Here is an 18,511-nt window from a genome sequence, read left to right as displayed (position 1 = left end):
TTATGGCTGATTTGTATTAACACCTATACAGTAAAACTAATTAGTGAGAGGAGGAAGAGGAGGAGGGGGGTGGTGCTGTCTCTGATCACGTTACTGTGTTCGAATGGCGCTAAATTGGAGACGTGGGCTTCCTCATTTATATTTCTGTCTGTTTCTGGTGTCAGACGTCAGAAGGGAAATTTCATCCCAGCTCATAAATACCACCTTTCAGCAGGCAGCTGAAAAATCACTGATTTATAGGGGGGGGGCATTTTATATTTTTATTTCTTTGTTCCTTTTTTGTGAGCTGTTGAACTCAAACCAAGTCTTTTTATGTGTTTATGTAGAAGTGATTCAAGCTGTTAAGGTGCACCTCATCCCTTTCTCTTTGCTCTGCTTCTCATCTTTTGATGAAGTTTATTTGATAATGGAAAGAGATTTGGACTGAATCCGATTGCCGTGATGTGTTGTGACAACTTTTCATCAAATAAATCCATCAGCGTTGATTTCTGTGTTAAAAATGAGGCATCGTCATCGCTCTGCTTTGGTGTGCAGCGATGAAGGAATTCTCTCATTTTAATGCTTCAGTAGGCAAAATTGGTTTTATCAGCCCAACTCGCAACGGGGCTGCATAAAGTGTCCCATCTGCTGTAATTGGTGTGACATAGATTATCTGTTTCTCCAGATTAACACACTGGTGGGAAATCGTAGCAGCGGGAAGTGACAAATTGAGCAAACTGTCTCTGAAGCTGCGGTGAGCGGGGAAACAAGGAAACAGGAGCATCCGATCTTTCAGGTTGTAGCTGTTCGGACAGCATTGTGTCTAAAGAGGAGTGACAGAAGTGATGATTAGTCCACCGAGAGGCTTCAGCCACACACAAACAGAATCAGACCCACCTTGATCTTCAGATTTGGGTCCTTTTACACTCTCAAGATCGACCTGTGTCACCGTCGTGCTTTGGGAAGGAGCCGTTTGGCTAATAAAGAAACGGAAGGCAACCACGACGGCGGTACTTGAGACCCCAGAAGTATTTAGGGTGACATTTGTGTTGGAGCAGAACCTTGAGGGACGCACCAGTCAGAACTCATCTAGTCCGGGTCAGAGTAGCAGAAGTCAGCGTAGGTACATCAGCGGGCAGGTTGTGGCTGAGGATGACGTCGGCAGGAACGCGTCTGCTGTTGTTGTTCTTGCTGTGACTTCCTGCTCAGTGAGAGGATGTTGTGTGAGTGCTGGTTTATTCATGTTGTTCTGAAGTTTGGCGTATCCACCCACCGGAGTGAGAGCGCTTGAAAGTTTGCAGTGTTCTCACCGTTTGAACTTCTCTCACTTGAATTTATTGTCATTAACACAAAGTGTGCGAGGCAGACCTCCGCAAACAGAGGGAAACAATGAGATGCGATGGATGAAAGATGAATGAGAGAGCAGAATAAAAAGAGCAGGAGCGGCAACGTGTTTACAGACGGCACTGAAAGTTTTACCTGGAAAAAGAGTCAAGTAAAGGCAGCGTGACTCAGGTAGAGTCGCTGTCCAATAGGCAGTTTCCTGCACAGCAGCCTCCAGCACGTGTGTGTGTGTGTGTGTGTGTGTGTGTGTGTGTGTGTGTGTGTGTGTGTTACAACATGAAAGGCTTTGAGAAGGTGCTATGTAAACACAGGCCATTTACCATGAGGGTTTTATGTAATGGAGCTACGCGAATGGCAGCGTGGCCGCACATTGAAACAAAGAGCCGGACGTCTCGATGCCAGAGTGAAGCTGCAGTGTCAGAGAAAAGTTAATCGCCTTCGTTATAGACGTCTAAAACTAACGAAGCGTCGGTTTCACTGAGCTGGTCTGGTGATAAAACCAGCTGGGAGCTGTTAGAGCCACTCCGCCTCTCGCTCGCCTCACCGCTCTACCGGATCTCGCTGCACATCAACTTGGAGGTGAATCCTGTGGCTCCCATGGCCTCGGTGGTCAGGAGCCAGTTCACTTGTGAATCTGATGCTGGACGCACTCAGAAAACAAGCCGATCCGGACTGTCAGAGCCCAGCATCAAGGCTTTAGTGCTCTCTGGTCACTTTGAAAGCAGAGAGGACATGGAGAACAGGCTGGGCGCTGTTTGGCTGGCGATGCAAATGTAATCAGACTCTTTACTCTCACAGCTGTTTGTGAAGCAGCCGTCCGTTGGTCTTCGATTGCCAGGGTTTGAGGATGTCATCAGAACTTTAGAACACACTCGCTCCTTCTACAGCGCCAATTTACTCGTGTCAATTTGCTCAGACTGATTGCTTCTTTACCTTCCTCACTTCATTTCCCTCCATCCATCCTAACAGCCGCGATGAGCTCAGATGAATGTGTTAGTTACGGCGTGCTGTCGGAAATCTCAAACACCAGATACTTTGGGGTGGGGGGTAGAGTTGGCCAGTTTGAAACAGATCCAGCTAGTGGCGTGTTTAAACTCGACTGCATTCCAAATTTTAAAAAACTGTTGAAAATGTAAATTCCGGGATGACATTCGCGCTCCCTAAACATCAGGGTCTTTTGTGTGCAGCCCATTATCCCTCAGCCTTTGAGGACACCAGAGTTTCATTTGTTGAGAATGTCCTGGTGGAGGGTTTCAGACGTGGCTCGGGGGCAGAAAAGCTCATAAATGGTGATGATAAATCAGAGCCAGACAAGAACACACGGGCTCATTTCCAGACAGCAGGATTCACCTTGAGCATCCAAATGACACGTTAAAAAAAAAAACCAAACCCGTACATACATGTTCTTCATGGTACATTGTGATGCTTCAAACGTGCTCTGTCCTCTCTGGCGTCCTTCACAAATCCTGCCAAGGGGTTGACTGCATCAGAGAGCCCATCCATTACCTCTCCATTAGCCCATGAATGTGTGACCCAGTTTTCTGGAATCAATGAGGAGGATTTATAAAGCTCACGGTGTGACGCTATCGATCCTGGGATCCCTGGTTGACCTTGACGTACGTCTGCACATACCAGTGACCCGGTAGAACCTCAAAGAGAAGGTGGTATTTACATGTACGGCCCTCAAAGTGAGTTCTAAAGCTGAAGCGTTAGCTAACAGCGTGACAGACGACAACCAGACTATCACTGAATATTTCATCAGGTTTGGCCTTTGTAAAACTGCCATAAAAACACAAATGCAAATCAGAACCGCACCAAAACGCACTTTGCGCTGACACAGCTGATCCTCTGTCAGCGACACGCACTACCTGACAGGATGCTCCCCCAATCTTCCTCTGAGTGGAACGAACCAGAGTCAGTTGGCTTTGGAATGCAGGAAAAGCTTCTCTTAAATGTTTGCTTAGTTTTGAACTGAGACTTGGGACAACATCCCGAGTCCTTAGCAAAGCGTTGGGAGACTGACGCGCAAGTCTGTGTGGAAGCTAACGGTAAGGCTGGTTTCACACCGGATCAGGCGCCGTGCTGCGGTGAAGAGGTGCGAGGGCCTCAGCTGCGTGTTCCAGACACCTGCGGAGGGAAGTCTCACCTTATTTCTCATTTTCAGCTTCAATTTCTGTGTTTGTCTTGCGGTCCAGGCTGTAAAATGCAGATAGCGATTGAGGAAATGGACGAAAGTTCCTCTCCTGTGTTGTTCAATGGCAGTTGGCGAGCTGCTTTCAGGTGCACATTGCCGCCGCCTCCTGGAGGCTTTCACAACATGCAGCGTGCTAACAGTCACGCAGCTGGAGCCGTTGTCAGGAGCAGCCCCAGAGAGCTGAAGCAAGTTGAAACAATCAGACTCCATTTGATGATGATTCAGTTCCATGATTTTGATGGATTGATCGACCTGCTCGGCCCATCACCGCTTCAAAAGTCCTGAACCCCGGGTGACATCTTCAGTTTGCTTGGCTCAGACCTTCGGTCCAAAGACGCAAAGACATTGAGTTGGTGATAATTTGAGACAGAAGTTTCAGATCCTCACATTTGAGGCTCTGAGGAATCATTTTACCTTAAAAAATAATAATTATGATAATTATAATGGTTGTCTTTTCCCTCAGCTGATATGTTGATAGGCTACACGGCGTGCTGCATTGTTTGCCAGCGTCTTTTTTGAAGAGTAGTGCTACACTCAATGTCCTCAAATGTGAAGCAGATTGCAGAACACGCCTGGATCTGTTTTCCAGCTCATGTTCCTACAAAATCCACATGAATTTCTGCTACATAATGAAATTTATTGCCATGGTTTCGCTTTCATTTCCCTCCAATTGTAACTGATTTGCAATCTGATGACTTCTATGAATGTCTGTAAAGTGTCTCTATCTCTGTCCGTGGCTCTCGTATTTCTCGCCAGTGCCTTGAAATTATTCTAAATTCTGCCTGTATCCGTCGATTCCTTGTATCGGATCACATTTCCTTTGGCCTAATGTGCCTTTGTAAATCTCTCGAGACATGCGGTTAAAATGCTTGTGCATGTAGACTCAAGTCACTGCCCGATTGTGATGCTCCTCGTGGTTTTAAATGGCTGAATTTTCCTTCTTTCATCCGGCAGAGAGGAGGTGGCCCTCAGATATGCGTGTTCATTACTGTCTCCTTAGTCCTCCTGCATCTCTGTGGCTCTGTAGCTCATTGATCTCTGCATCGTTAGAGATAAAAATAATCTGAAATCTGATACTTGTATGTTTCATTAACTGCCTTCCGAGAAACATTTCTCTCCTTGAGGTAAGATCTGCCACCTTCGGCCGATTGAAGCGCCTATTTACTTGGTGTTTATTGGATCCTACATCTTCATTATCATTGTTATTGCTGTGTTTGTGCATGAATCCCAGCCTGTGATTTATGTTTGGTCTTCTACATCACTTCCTGACTACTTCATGAGGTGATACTGTACTGCTTTGCCATCTGGATGCCATATGTTGGACTGTTTGTGTACTCACGAATGCGTTTCCATCCCAGTGTGATGATGCAACATCAGCCTGTGTTGTGCAAAGCTGCAGAGTAACAGGATCAACATGACTTGTTCTCTAAAGGAATCCTTCACTCGAGAGGCTTGAAAAAAAATTGGCTCTTATTTAAGTTGGGATCTCTTGAGGACCAGAAAATAATTCGAAGAAATATTTCAAACCACTTCAGTAGCGTAGTCCACTTTTCCATGTGTTCCATTTTCCCCCCAAACAATCATGACTTTGCCAGAAAAAAAAGCAAAATATTCTTCTGTTCTTCTTCTGTAAATATTCAGATCCATTATGCAATGACAAGAATTCACAGAAAACTTGTTGGGGAACTTTGGAACATTCTGGAATCCGTGGAAATCCTACAAGGGAGGATTCCTTTCCCTTCCCTTCAAAAATAGAGGTCGTGCATCTCATTTTCAGAGTAAATGTTCCGTCTGTTTTGTCACTGTTTGAAACAAAAGCAGCCATGTTGTCAGTGTTGAATCATGCCGAGCATTTACACCTCCCTTTCCATCTCGTATTCTCTTCTCCCACAGTTGATCAAAGCATGTTTGAGAACTCAGTTGCACAGCAGCAGAGTCCCCAGACCTTCAGACCGGGCCAGCCGTCGGCCCGACGAGCCCCAGCATCAGCGAACCAAAACCTGGCTGTCGGCCCCGTCGACTCCCCCTCCTCTGGAGGTCAACAGAGGCTGAAAAATGCCATCAACCTGGGCAAGGCTGTCGGGGCAAAGGTCAGCATGACATGAGCAGTAGGAGAGTGTGAAAGCAGCTCCTCGAACCTCAGACATAATCAGAATTAGCTACTGGAACATGTGGCGAGAAGCAGGCAAGATCGATGCACCAGGAGAGTTATTTTGTAGGAAACTGATTCAGGATCATTTTTGACTAAACAGACAAAAGAGGAGTTTCCTCAGGACAGTGAAGGAGGGATCACGCGCGCCGGTCCGAATGTTAAGGAACTTTATTCAATGAATAAATTGAAGTCATCTTTCTGTCCTCCGTCCTTCATTGTAGATGAATGACCTGCTGAGGAGGAAGGAGTCCTGCCACCTCGGGGACATCGGGGTCACGGAGGTCAATAAGAACGTGGGAGCCGTGTGGAGTTGCATGGAGCAGCTCAGCCAGGCGTCTGCTAACAGGTTTGTACACCCAAGTGTGGAGGATCTAGTGCCACCTGTTGGTTAGGTTGGAGATTGCAGTTCCTCACCTTCCCTCTGTTTCCCCTCCTCCAGTCACATCTCCTTTGACTCCTTCCCTCGGCTGGACCCGCCACCCCCATCGGGGAAGAAGCGCCTCCCCCGGGCGTTAAAGACCACCCAGGACATGATGATCTCCTCTGACCCTGTGGTCTCGTCCCCGGATGCTGCAGACTCTTCCTCCTTCCTCTCTTCTCCAGACAAGACCCCCCTCATCACCAAGGAGGAGCTAAGGAACGGTGAGGAGGAGGAGCAGCAGCAGGGTCGACAGGAGGAAGATGAGGAGACCTCTCCTCTGGGCCTTGCAGAGAGGAAAGTTGATTCAGAGACGATGGGGAGCAACGGTAAGGATGAAGTGACAGAAGAGGAAGACAAACGCATGGAAGGAGGCGTGGAGGAACATCAGCACCAGCTCCAGCTCTCCGTCCCAGACCTGATCAACAAAGACCCCCCGCTGCTGGAGCCAAGAGCCAAAACCTGTGACACGTGGCAGAAGCCTCCTGGACCAGACTCCAGGCTGGCCTCCACCCCCTGCTCAGGGAAAACTCCCTGCCGCATCAGCCTGGGCGAGGAGGTCCTGCTGGGTAACGGCAGCCCCTGCGGTAAAGGCAACGGGGTGAGCGTGGAAGACAGCGAGCCCCACCCTGACCTGCTGTCCTTTGAGTAACAACCAGAGCTGCGGCTGTGTTCCACTTGAGTATGACTCCGGAAGACTGAAACTTTTAATTACACTCAGAAGGCTGCCAAAGTCCACCGAAGCTCCTCGGAGTGCAGCAGCCTCCCGCCGATCAAATATTCACTGCCGCTTTAAATACCTAACTCGCCCTGCGCCGGGCTCGGCTTCAGGAAAAGGGAACAGGTGCTTCACGCGCCGGTGCAGAGACCAAACCTTTTCAGCAGCTTTGTGAACGTGTAGATGCGTTTTTAGTTCTGGTCCTCCGTCACAGCTGATCGAGGGTCAGCCCGACGGGACCTGCTGCTTTCAGGTGTTTCAGTTTTACTAGAGAACAAACAGAGTCACGCGTCAATCAAAGTGTACGTATGCGTTTTAGCTCTCATGACAGGTTTATAATGCAACAATATCTGACCATGCAACACTGAATGTAATTTAATGGGAATCACAAACTTAATACTGATACAGTTATATCTTTTAATTGTAATATTACTTTTTATCGGAAAAAATCATCACACTATCACTCTGAATGTATTTTTATTAATTGTTTCATTGATTCATTAGATTGACTTTTCATTTAAAAGGACATTTTATCACTGAAGGTGGTGTTTCACCCGATCGTGATCGTTTTGATCAGCTACTCAACCTTAGATGCCGTAGATGCGTAGTTAGCCGTTAGCCTCGCACTTGTAGCTTGAAGCTAATCGTCCACTTTCATCTACGTCCTCTGTCTTCGGTCATGTGATCAGTACTCCACTAAAACTTTGATTTGAGCTTTAGAAAACACACACACACACACACACAAAAAAACACGACCGAAACTGGTCCTACACTCTACACATTTCACCTTCATTGTCCAGACTCCGCCCCCGCATGTTTATTTTATGTGCTTCTGGGTAGTGGAGTCCTGGCCACATAACCAGGTAAATTGTCCTAGAAATTACAACGATAAACAATATTATTGCCATTTTAAGACAATTTTATATAATTAGCATTAGCGCAAACTAGTAGTATTGCAATATCAGCGTAATTGTAGTGGCTGGAAGTAATTTATTCTTTCAGAACTCTCTTTCTTGCATTCTGAAACGCCTGACATGGTCACTACCCTGCACAGCTGGTTTACTGTGCACCTGAGGGAAGAAGATGTGGGCTCGTTCATTTCACCAGAAGACACTTTAGTAATTATGACCACAGTCTTAGTTTGGTTAGTTTGTAGCCATACTCAAAGTGTTAATGAAGGATTGAGCGTACAGCCTTACCAAGAAGATGCGGATTATACTGGACTATATACTGGAAGTATGATGCTGGTGTTTCTGAAATGTGGAGGGGAAAAAAGGGGGGGGGGGTAAAAAAATCGTCATGATTTCAAGACTTCTAATGGTGAATAACTGATTAACAAATGTTAAGGATGAAATATTCCCGTAACCATGAGGAAATGGAAGATAATTAGAGTGGAATGAAGTTTCCATCCATTTTCTCACATTTGCAGGGAAGCTGTAAGAGAAACTGAATCAGGAGAAGAGGGAAATGGTGGAGGTGTAAAAGATGTAATGGTTTTGGAGGAAGTTCACTTAAAGTTCAGCCAACACTTTTTACAGTGAGCACAGCTGGGAGAGTTTGATCCCGACCTTTTGACCCCGCCGGCTTCATCCATATTAAAACTGTGACCCCTTTTTGTTCCAGTAGAACTTGTCGCCTCCTACATTCGCCTTCGGCACAGACTGTGGAGGAAATCAACGTAAGGTGGAATACTGATCAGTTAAAAGAGTCAGAGAAATGATTCTCTCACTTATTTAGAGTGTTTCAGATAATAGCAACTTTTAATAATAAATTATGAAAATGTTATTGGAATAAATGCAGGCGTGGCAATTAAAATGGGCTTCTGGTGGAGACAGAAATGCTGGAGTCCTCGTTAAAAGGGGCCTCTGGCAGCGAGAGATGGAGTGTAACGCCATAACGTCCGTGTGACAAGCCGATGATTCTTTCCACTCATCCTGAAGAGTTTGGTGAACCGACGTCCTCGGTGCTGCACCTTTAAACCAGCAGAAAATTGTTTTTAATTAGCAAATACACAAGTTAGACTAAATTAATGTTCCTGAACTGGCTGAACTGAAAGTGAATTAGCTCCCGAACCCCTGAAAGAGCGAGGATGGATGGACGGGCGGGCTGGAGAAAAGTGTTTTTGAGAAGAAGAAGAGGCGAGGCGAGATAATGAGCTGTCAACAGAAAGAGATGAAAGAGGTGTATTTCATTCAAGCAGATCATTAAGTGACAGACCAAAGACATAAATTAGCCTCTCAGACATGTTTTTGTCATATTTGTTTTTAGCAAGTTGTCTCAGTGAAGAGAGAAGCAATAATTCATGCAGAAGAGACTTTATCTGCGAATGAAAAAGTGAAAGCCAAAGTCAAAGCATTTAAACATTTAGAGGCAGTTCACATTCTGGATTTAAATCTGCACTGACAGCTGCTCCAAGGAATACAGCAGGGTTGTTTTGGTAACTACTCTTATTATCAATCCTCCTCAGAGCCAGACTAGAAGATAGAGACCCCTCTGTCCAGCCCAACGCTGGTTAGCTTAGCACAATGAATGGTTGGGGATGGGAAGTGTTAGCATTCCTCTGTCATGAGTCATCCAGCAGGTCAGGTTCGGGGTCTTGGTTTATTCAGAGGTCATTATCAGCTTCCTTGCTTAAAAATGACTCGTTACAGTTGTCAAATCACTGCGCCCAGTCAGGAAAGTAGTTCCAGATATGTCTTCATCTAAAATATAATATCTCGCTAATTTTTTTTTTTTTTTTTTTTAGCAGAGATAAACTACAATCTTGGTTATTGATGAGTTTTGAATGTAGATATGCTAATACTTCTCATGCACTACTGTTCATTGTGCTAAGCTAACGAGCAGCCTCTGGGTTTTAGTGTCCTGATGCAGTGCGGACGAGAGGAGCGTATCTATCTTCCCATCTGAATCCGGCAAAGATGGAAAATAAGCAAATTTCCCGAAATGTTTGTGTGCTCCTTGAAAGCATCTTGTCATTTACATGGTTCATACCAGCATTTTGCTGCACAGTCGGATATCTGTAGCTAGTTGACGCTATCAGCTTAGCACTTGTTCAGTAATTTTCAACGGAGATGTTTGGAGATGTTGGACTCGTGCTCATTCAGAACCCTAACTCCTTAAAATGTCCCTTTATCTTATTGGAAGGTGCTGAAGTCGCCTCCACCAGTGACCGATGTGTCCTTGTTGGGATTTCGAGACCTCATAAACCACCAGAATTTCCCAGAAGACACAGAGGCAGCTGTAGTTGGGGGTCGGGTCATGCCCGGCAGTATAACAGGAATGTAGAGCTGGACTCTGACAGAGAGAGGAAGCTTTGTCTCCATTTGTCACATCTGTGTCTGTCCTAACAAGTGTCCCCGATGATCCCTGTTAATTTTACAGCTCACAAGACAAACTGTAAAAGGGTAAAAAGTTCAGCCGGGCGGCCGTAACCTTTCTTACCGGAACTAAGGGCTTTTCTGCGGTTGGTATACCAGAGTGGAATTAAGGGGGTTACGGCATTTTAAGGTCTTGTGGGGGTGAGATGGAATATCAACAGTGAAAAGATGGCGATGCACGATAACGGTATCACGGCCCCTCCGGAGAAGCCGTCCTCACACTTTGAAAACTTCTGCTGGAGGGGGAAAGACCGTAACTGTGGGAGGTCACGTGGCTGTTGAGTTAGCTAAAATCAGAACGTACTTTGTAAAAGAACATAGTGGAATGGCTGAACTGACCTTTATGATGCAAAATGTGCTGGAAGTGATGCAGCGAGAGCAGTAAAACCCGAAGGAAAATTGAAATTCACAGAGCAACTCTAGTTAGAGATGTGAACTTCAGTACAATGGGGGTTATAAATTAGTACGTACAGACATGAAGAGGCTAGAAAATGAGATTTCTTTTTTTTTCAAAAGCAATTTCCAGGTCTGGAAATGTTTTACTTAAGTAAATAAACCCAGAAAATAACAGAAAAGTCATTGAAATTTACTTCAAAAATACCTGAAAGTTACAGTGCATGTGATTCAATGAAGAAGGAAAAATATCGGGGGAACTGTAGATTTACTGCATTGGTGTTTGGTTTGTATCGAACCCTGAAGATTAACATGCAGTGACAGAAAGGCTGGGAAATTTTAACATGAATGTCTTGGTTTCTGTTTCATGCAGAAACAGACGTATTTGTGCTCATGAGAACTTTCCTCTGGGAGTGGAAAAGTCATAGAAATGTCTTGGTAAACGTGTGCATGGACCGGGTCATCGATCCCTCACGAGACCCTTTAAATGTTCCACCTCTGATTTAAACCACAGAGGGAAGTTCTGACCTCTGCATTTTTTTCTTCAGATTAAAAGTATGTGAGGTATGTTTTTCAGACGACTGCCTGCCTGCCTGTCAGCGCAGAGATAATTGCTACACACTTGGATGAAGAAGATATCGGAGAGGTTTTGACCTGCTGAACACACACGCACACACACACACACACACACACACACACACACACACACACACACACACGCACGAGCTGTCAGCACCTGCTTGTATTTAGTCACAAGGTAAATGCAATGGGAGACCGGCCGGCTGCTCAGAGAGCGTCACACTGTCTCCCTTTTACCCTTTATTTCTCTGCAAAATCATTATTAATGGAGTTGAGTATATATTGAGACATCACCTTTATGAAAACCACTAAGGTATCTATCTTCTGTACTTTCCAATGAAGGAACAGCGGTGTACATTTTATGGAAATGTTACTCTAAAATTATTCCTTGTTCTGAGAAAATGAAGGAAGATGATTTATTTTGATATTTAGCCCTAGAGTCTAGTTATGGGAATCAGTTTCATTTAGCTGGAGGAAACAAAAAGATCCTGTTTTTTTATTGTTTCTTGTTTGTTTTTGTCTTTGTGAAGCGAGTGGACATGATTTCAATAATTATGATGAATGAAGGAAGTGAAACGCTGAGCATGAAGGACTTTTGACAATGAGGAACAAATGGACGGCAAAAACTGTCTTTCCCTTTTTATCATTTATATCTAAAAAAAACTTTTGCAAATATGTTTTTTACGTGATGAAAATATGCTACAAAAATCGGAATGATTTGATGATTATGACATATTTTCCTAATGTATCTGTTTCTTAAAGACGTAACTCCTGTAATGACTGTAACCTTCTGGAAATAGAGCTAATCATTCTTATTTTGTGTCATGTGACTCTTTCGTGCCTTCCTACTTCCTGTTTGGTCAGAGCTGACGTCCGTGTCAGGGTTAGCAACAAGTTTCTTCTCCTGAATCCATCCCTCGTCAGCGTAGACGGGCCCTCGTGTCATCCCTCCTCTGTTTGATAGATCGTCTCTCTTCAGAGAAGCAAACAGAGAACGCAGGAGCCGTCTTGATGTTTAATTCATGGTGTCTGCTCCTGGTCTCGGCGTGTCGTTGGCCTCGTGTTTGCCGCGCGGGGATGAGTTAAATCCTGTCACGAATGCTGCTGATGACGCTGCGAGAGCTGATGTATTTACCCAACATCCACATTGTTGGTGTAAACAACTCATCATGTCAGACATGCAGATCTCGCCGCTCTACGGCACAATGAATCGGCGCGTGTCGGAGCCATTAGAAGCTTGAATGATCTCGTTAAACGTCATCATGGACGAGCATCGATCACAAGATGGCTGTCAAGAAAAAACATCAACTTACTAACTTGTAAGATCTCATATTAAATGTTAAATATGTGATATAAATATACATTTTCATATATACAGTGTGTGTGTGTCTGTGTGTGTGTGTGTGTGTGTGTCTGTGTGTGTGTGTGTAAGACACAAGATATAGTTGTCATTTTTCTGTTTTAATAACCTTTGTGATACTTAACTTAAATCTATAAATATGCATCAAAGTACGCTGATGGAAACCAGACCAGTGTTACCATCAACAACTTACGCTTGGAGGTGCTCTGTGGACCTCCACTGATCCAGGGGCCAGAGGTTTGGAACCTTTCCATTACTTTAAGTTGTGGTATGGAGCTGGTTGTGGCCACAGGCCCAGAGTGAAGACCAGAGGTGCAGGTGCATTTATGTTCATGCTTCTGTGAGGAATATCAGCACATCCATCAACAAAGAGCTGCGAGAGAAGCCAGTGCTCACACTGAGTCCCAGGTCTTTTCTGAGTCATTAATATCTACGGCGGGTAAATGGAGGGGCTTCTATTATTCCAGGAGGCAGCCAGCATTGTTCCCTGCTCATATTCTTCTTGCTGCCCAAACAGAGAGGATCGTTACTGCGTCCGTCCTCCGAGGCGGAGCGCTGCTGCGATCCACCTGATACGGAGACGAATGCCACACTGAAACCAGCTGAATAACAGCGTAATGAGTTCTAAATGCCACAAGTGTGTCGTGGGAGCCGAGTGAGCTGGTGAGTGACAGCTCAGGGCAGAGACGGCGGATGGATCAAAACTTGGGTGACCTCATTGTGTACATCATATTTCTGTCTATCTCCACTGCATTGATTTTGCTGGCTTGAAGCTTTCTTCTTCATTTAGGAAGTCAAATGCTGCATTCAGGGACGGTAGCCGGACGCCGCCAGCTGGACAGGACGGTTAAAGAAAGGACAGGACGGCGTGCAATGGCATGCACCTTACAACATGTTGCCATGGTGATAAGGTATTGTTGATTTTTTTTTAAATGAATGCAATTGATCAAGTGAGTTATTTTCTATGCTTTAATGTTGATAACATTACATTACATCGTTTAGCAGAATCTTTGGTCCAGAAGGACTGACAAGAATGGCACAGCTCGTCAGGTAGAACAGTTGTTCATGTACCTCCACGCTTAAAACCACCGAGAGGAAAAAGTAACACAACTGAAGGAATTTAATTGTTTTTTTTTTGTTGTTGTTGTTTTTCAGAAGAAACAATGAAAAGTTTAAGAGGGTTTCACGTGTGGACTGAAAAGATGCAACTTGAACTCTTTTACAGAGGGAAGATTGTCCCTCGATTGCAGAGCCAGATTTGAGAAATGTCAGCTCCAGTTCCTCGACATTTAACTCGGCCAGCTGCCATTTTTGAGTGTCCTTTGTCTCACGGGGACTCGAGAAGCCGGGAGAAGAAAACATAACCGAGAGAGAAAAGTGAGGACCCCAAGACAGAGCCCTGGACAACACCAGTCTTAAGAGGGCAAATGCACAAACATGGGTTTGGATGGTATGAGAAATATTACAAAATGGTTGGATATTTAAATTTCGTTGGAAATGACACATGAAGCATTTTTTTTTTTCAAATATTATAGCATGAAGTGATACAGATGTGACGCCCTGTCTTTGTCAAATTCAGAATAATGACCCAGGAAGAGCCCATTCAGTGCTGGTGTCGATCCTTGGACGTTCCAATACTCTCTCTTTAATTCATCATTTTTGACACTTAGATTCAATCTTTGTTCAGGAAACATCCTGACGACCTTTATTCCAAAACAAATCCCACAACTACTCAGACAGACGTGAAACGGAAGACACGTGACCACAACGCCCACAGAAACAGAGGCTTGGTGAAGTCAACTCAGACCAAGAGGGAGGAGGAAGGGAAGCAGCACCTCAGGGAGGCAGTCAGATGACAGGTTGAGCCTCGAGCATCAGCCAAGGTTATTTCATGATGTATGCAATGCAGAACGCAGCGGGCCGTATTTCCTGAACGCTTTTTTAGGTCGGTATAAAAACTCGCCACCTGCTGTGTTTTGACAGCCACCAGCCTTTCAATATAGCGATAGCATGATCCACCACTGAGCCACCGCACGTCAGTTTCTGGTGAAAGTCCACGTCCCGCTGGGTCTGAAGGCTGGTCAGTGCCTTCAGCCACCGCAACAGGCAGTGGGTGGTGCCGATCACCTCAATTAAAAGTTAGCAGGTAATATTGCGAGACATTTCTTGATGCTGAATCACATTGGAACATTCACTGATGAGCCTTCCATCTCCAGCTGCACCGCGATGCAGCCCTGTCAGAGGAATTTTAAATTAAAACGACCACAAGCAGGCGTGTGTGTGTGTGTGTGTGTGTGTGTGTGTGTGTGTGTGTGCGTGCGTGCGTGTGTGTGTGTGCGTGCGCGTGCTCATAAAGCAACTTTATGAGAGCAATGGACCGGTATTCTGCTCAAGCGAAGAGTGACGGTAGAAAATGAAAATCTAGACTTTGTCTCTGAGAGGAAGAAGAGGAAAGATGGATCCAAGACAGAAACTCATGAGCCATGACGGGGGGGGGGGGGGGGGGGGCTGCTCCACAGCCACCACACCCCTGATTTGACTTTCTTATCAGCAGCTCTAAACTCATGAAAATCAAATATTCTTTTTTAAAAAACCCTGGTAGCGGCGTGAGAGTGGTAATCCAGCACCAGATGTGTTCCCATCTGCTTAATTGTGTGCAACGTTCAGGTTAAACTAGCAGATTTTGATGGCCCACGATTTTGAAATGAGTTTGTTTTCATTCCTCCTCTGAGCTCCGTGTGACTTTTCTTAGCAGACAACAGCTTGAAATTCAGAGCACGAGTCCCGGCGCCTGGACACTTCTGGAGTCAGGAGCTGTGTGATACACCGGAAGCTCGTTTATTTCCCGAAGAAAACCTCAGCGATCACTTGCGTGTTAGCGGTGCTCCTCCCTCCACCCGCGTATTTTCCTCAAGCGCGAAGAAAAATTAGTAATTTGGCTGCAGATGTCAGGTAGTCCGTGCTAACAAAATAACAACAACAAGCTAACGGGCGACGAGTGAATTAAATAAGAGGCTTTTGCTTCGTCTGCAGGAACAAGAAGCCCTTTAGTTAGTAAGTCGGTTTGATGCTAACAGTTAGCAACATGCACATTAGCAGCTGTGGGTCTGGAGCAGGAGCGGACCTGGGTCGTGATGTTTGTCTCTGCTGTCTCTTCATGTTGACCTTCACTCATGACAAACCGATGCGCTGCACCAAGTGTCACGGCCTCTTGATCAAACTTTGAAAAAAGGTTTGAATATTAGGGTTCATCATATTTAAATCGCATTTTTATCTCACAGAAAAACAAAACAAGGTGAGTTGAAAAATTGTAAAATCCTTAAACCAAGGCCCCCCCTTTGGGCAGCCCTGGTCTAAACTGAGGCAGTGTAAGTCTGTTTACCTCGTGTTCCAGTTCCTCCCCGCCCCAGCTTGCTGTTAGAACCACTTGTTTGACGTCAGATCATGTTAGCATCGGGTGGCTCGCTGCGAATTCCTCCACTAACAGAATTGAACCAATCAACCATGGGTATTTTACCACTTGTATCAGCAGAAGGCGCCCCGCCAACCAAACAGTGACGGTGGAAGAAAGAAATGTTTTTGATTCTTATGGGTTTTTTTATTTTTTTTTAGTGGCTGTCATTTATTCTTCGTCTTCTTCCTTCTCTCCACCTCCTCCACTCTTCCATCCATCTGCTGCTATGGCCCAGACAGAGCCTCATTTATGGGAGGAGGTTGTCACAACAGACAGACAAGCTGTTAACTGAGTGTGTGTGTGTGTGTGTGTGTGTGTGAGTGAGTGTGTGTGTGTGTGTGTGAGTGTGTGTGTGTGTGTGTGTGTGTGTGTGTGTGTGTGCGCGCGCGTGCGTGCGCGCGTGCGTGCGCGCGCAGTCAAACAGGCCACAAGGGCTTTACTGCAAACACAGTCATTTCAACAAGCCATTAAATTCAGTGCTGAATCTTTAAAGCTTATTTTTCTTCCGGGAAGAGAAACACACACAAAAAAAAAAAAATCTGTCAGTAAAGTTTAATTGTTTAATTTGTTTCCAATGCAAATCAGGTTCTTGTTTGGAGACCAGTGACGAGGAGGAGGGGGAATGTTACTGGCTTTGAAAGAAGGCCAGATATGCAGCCTGAATTCAACTAAATGTATTATATTTCTTTATCTCATTCCACTCTCAGGAACAGAGTAAAAACAACAAAGTGCTTCACAAACAAAACCAGCCGAGTCGCTTATTAAATTCGCACCTCTGGGGTGGCTCTCAGAGAGCGGAGGGCCCCTTTTATTTTACATGTTGAGAAACAAGATTTAGCATTCAGCAGGAGACCTGCTATGTTTTACTGGTCTGCCCTTCATTAAAAGGTCTCGGGCTGCCCAAGCTGATTCTGCAGGTGCTCAACAAACAGCTGGAGCTGGACCTCCAACCTCCACTGCCCACATGCATTTACAAGATCAATGTGAAAGGAACGTGTCAAATTTTAAGGAATAAGCGAGAAAGATACGGAATTCTCTCCTCTGTGAGGGAACGGTTGCTAGCTAGCATCGCAGCATGAGTGGCATTGATTGGGACGTGTTAGCCTACCTCAGTCAAACGTCATGTCATAGAGAAAGTTCCAGGTCTTGGTTTGTCCAGACGTCATTCTCATCCTCTCTGAAGTACAACAGACAAGGCGCAGTGTGAAAATCGCTGCGCCCATTCAGGAAAGTAGTTCCGGTGATGTGTTTGCATCTAAAATAACAACATTCTGCAATTTTGATTAGCTCATCATAACTACTGCACACCACCCTAGTTTTACTAGTAGAAGGTTTTCTCAAAGTTTTGAGAAAAGTGTATTTGATGTCGTTGGACAGCAGTATGCTAACACTTCCCATTCACTACCAGTCATTGTGCTAAGCTAACTAGCGGTCAGCTGGTTTCTATGGTTCTAACTAATGCAGCACAGGGAAGAGAAGCAACGTCTCTCTTCTAGTCCGACTGGAGGATGGATGGACTGGAGGATGGATGAGGATGTTGGCTTTTCAGTCCGCAGCTTTTATCCTGACAGGATACGTCAACGGCCTGCATTGACGGTTCCCAGAGAACAACCTCTACTGGCTGCAGGGTCTGCTTATGTGACCTCTAATTCCCCCCGTTTAAAAATTCGGGGTCACTGGAGGTCTCATGTGGGTCGCCAAGTAAACTTCTTGCAGTCTTTCAGTTGAAATATCAGCAGTTCAGCATTGAGCCACATGAGAGAGACTCTTGGTTTTCGACCAACTTTTCCGCCGTAATTCTGCTGTCAACCACATGAAATAGATGTTTATCAAATAAATGAAAGACTCAGCGAAAAACCAGAGCGCTGCTAGCGTCTCAATTATAAGAAAGTATTTAACATGTGTGTGTTTTACTAACCCCCCCCCCCCCCCCCCAAGAAAAAATAAATCTGCAGTCTGGGTTCACTAATCTGTGTCTGTAGTTTTCAGACTGAGATCTCAGGTTAATAATTCTTGGTCATATTTTGAGAGAGGCCCAAAGCAATGCCCTCTCTCAAATAAACAGACAAATGGGCTTTATTCTCTCTAATGGCCAGCAGGGGGCAACCTCAATCGCCGGAAAAAGAAAACTATTTAAAAATCTACATGAAAACACCCAACTTCTTGCTTGTTTACTCAGTTTAAAAAAAAAATCTAAAGGATTTTGATCTTAGATGTTGTTTGAAATCAATTTCAATGGAAAATCCTGCTCAGTTTGAGATTAAAACACTCCACGAAGAAAAAAAAAACCATCCAGTTTTCCTGCTTCTTGACAACTTCCCGGTGAAACTTCGAGGATGGAATTCAACAACGACGTCCTGCCAGCTCAAGTTAGTCAACACTCCCACCTAGTGGACAACCTGAATCAACACACCTTTGTAACCCTGAACTTCTAACAACACGGATGAGAAATCACTCCTGAATTTCTTGGGTGCTCCTGGGAAAAAACAAGAAAAATCTACAGTGACATGGCTACTATGGAAATGACCAGAATCATAATATGA

At 45.0% G+C, this 18,511-nt stretch overlaps 1 protein-coding gene across 5 annotated transcripts in view; it reads left to right on the top strand.

The window, feature by feature from the left end:
• Nucleotides 1-12,167, top strand: part of LOC147249447 (carboxyl-terminal PDZ ligand of neuronal nitric oxide synthase protein-like) — a 147,526-nt gene extending 135,359 nt beyond the window's left edge. For 2 of the 5 annotated variants that reach the window (XM_086223494.1, XM_086223495.1), the window contains 3 exons: nt 5,411-5,607; nt 5,891-6,015; nt 6,109-12,167. In XM_086223494.1, the coding sequence (XP_086079620.1) occupies nt 5,411-5,607; nt 5,891-6,015; nt 6,109-6,739 (953 nt within the window). In that variant the 3' untranslated portion in view covers nt 6,740-12,167. Of the gene's footprint in view, nt 1-238; nt 4,642-5,410; nt 5,608-5,890; nt 6,016-6,108 lie in introns of those variants that run through there. The other 3 variants (XM_086223496.1, XM_086223491.1, XM_086223492.1) reach the window with 3 other exon arrangements.
• Nucleotides 12,168-18,511: the final 6,344 nt, after the last annotated feature.

The sequence above is a fragment of the Aulostomus chinensis genome, chromosome 14 (assembly GCF_037954235.1).
Source record: "Aulostomus chinensis isolate RoL2024-O1b breed Wild chromosome 14, RoL_Achi_v1.0, whole genome shotgun sequence".
NCBI classification, from domain to species: Eukaryota; Metazoa; Chordata; class Actinopteri; order Syngnathiformes; family Aulostomidae; genus Aulostomus; species Aulostomus chinensis.
Note: the sequence above shows the minus strand (reverse complement) of the source record. Positions and strands in the feature narration are given on the sequence as shown.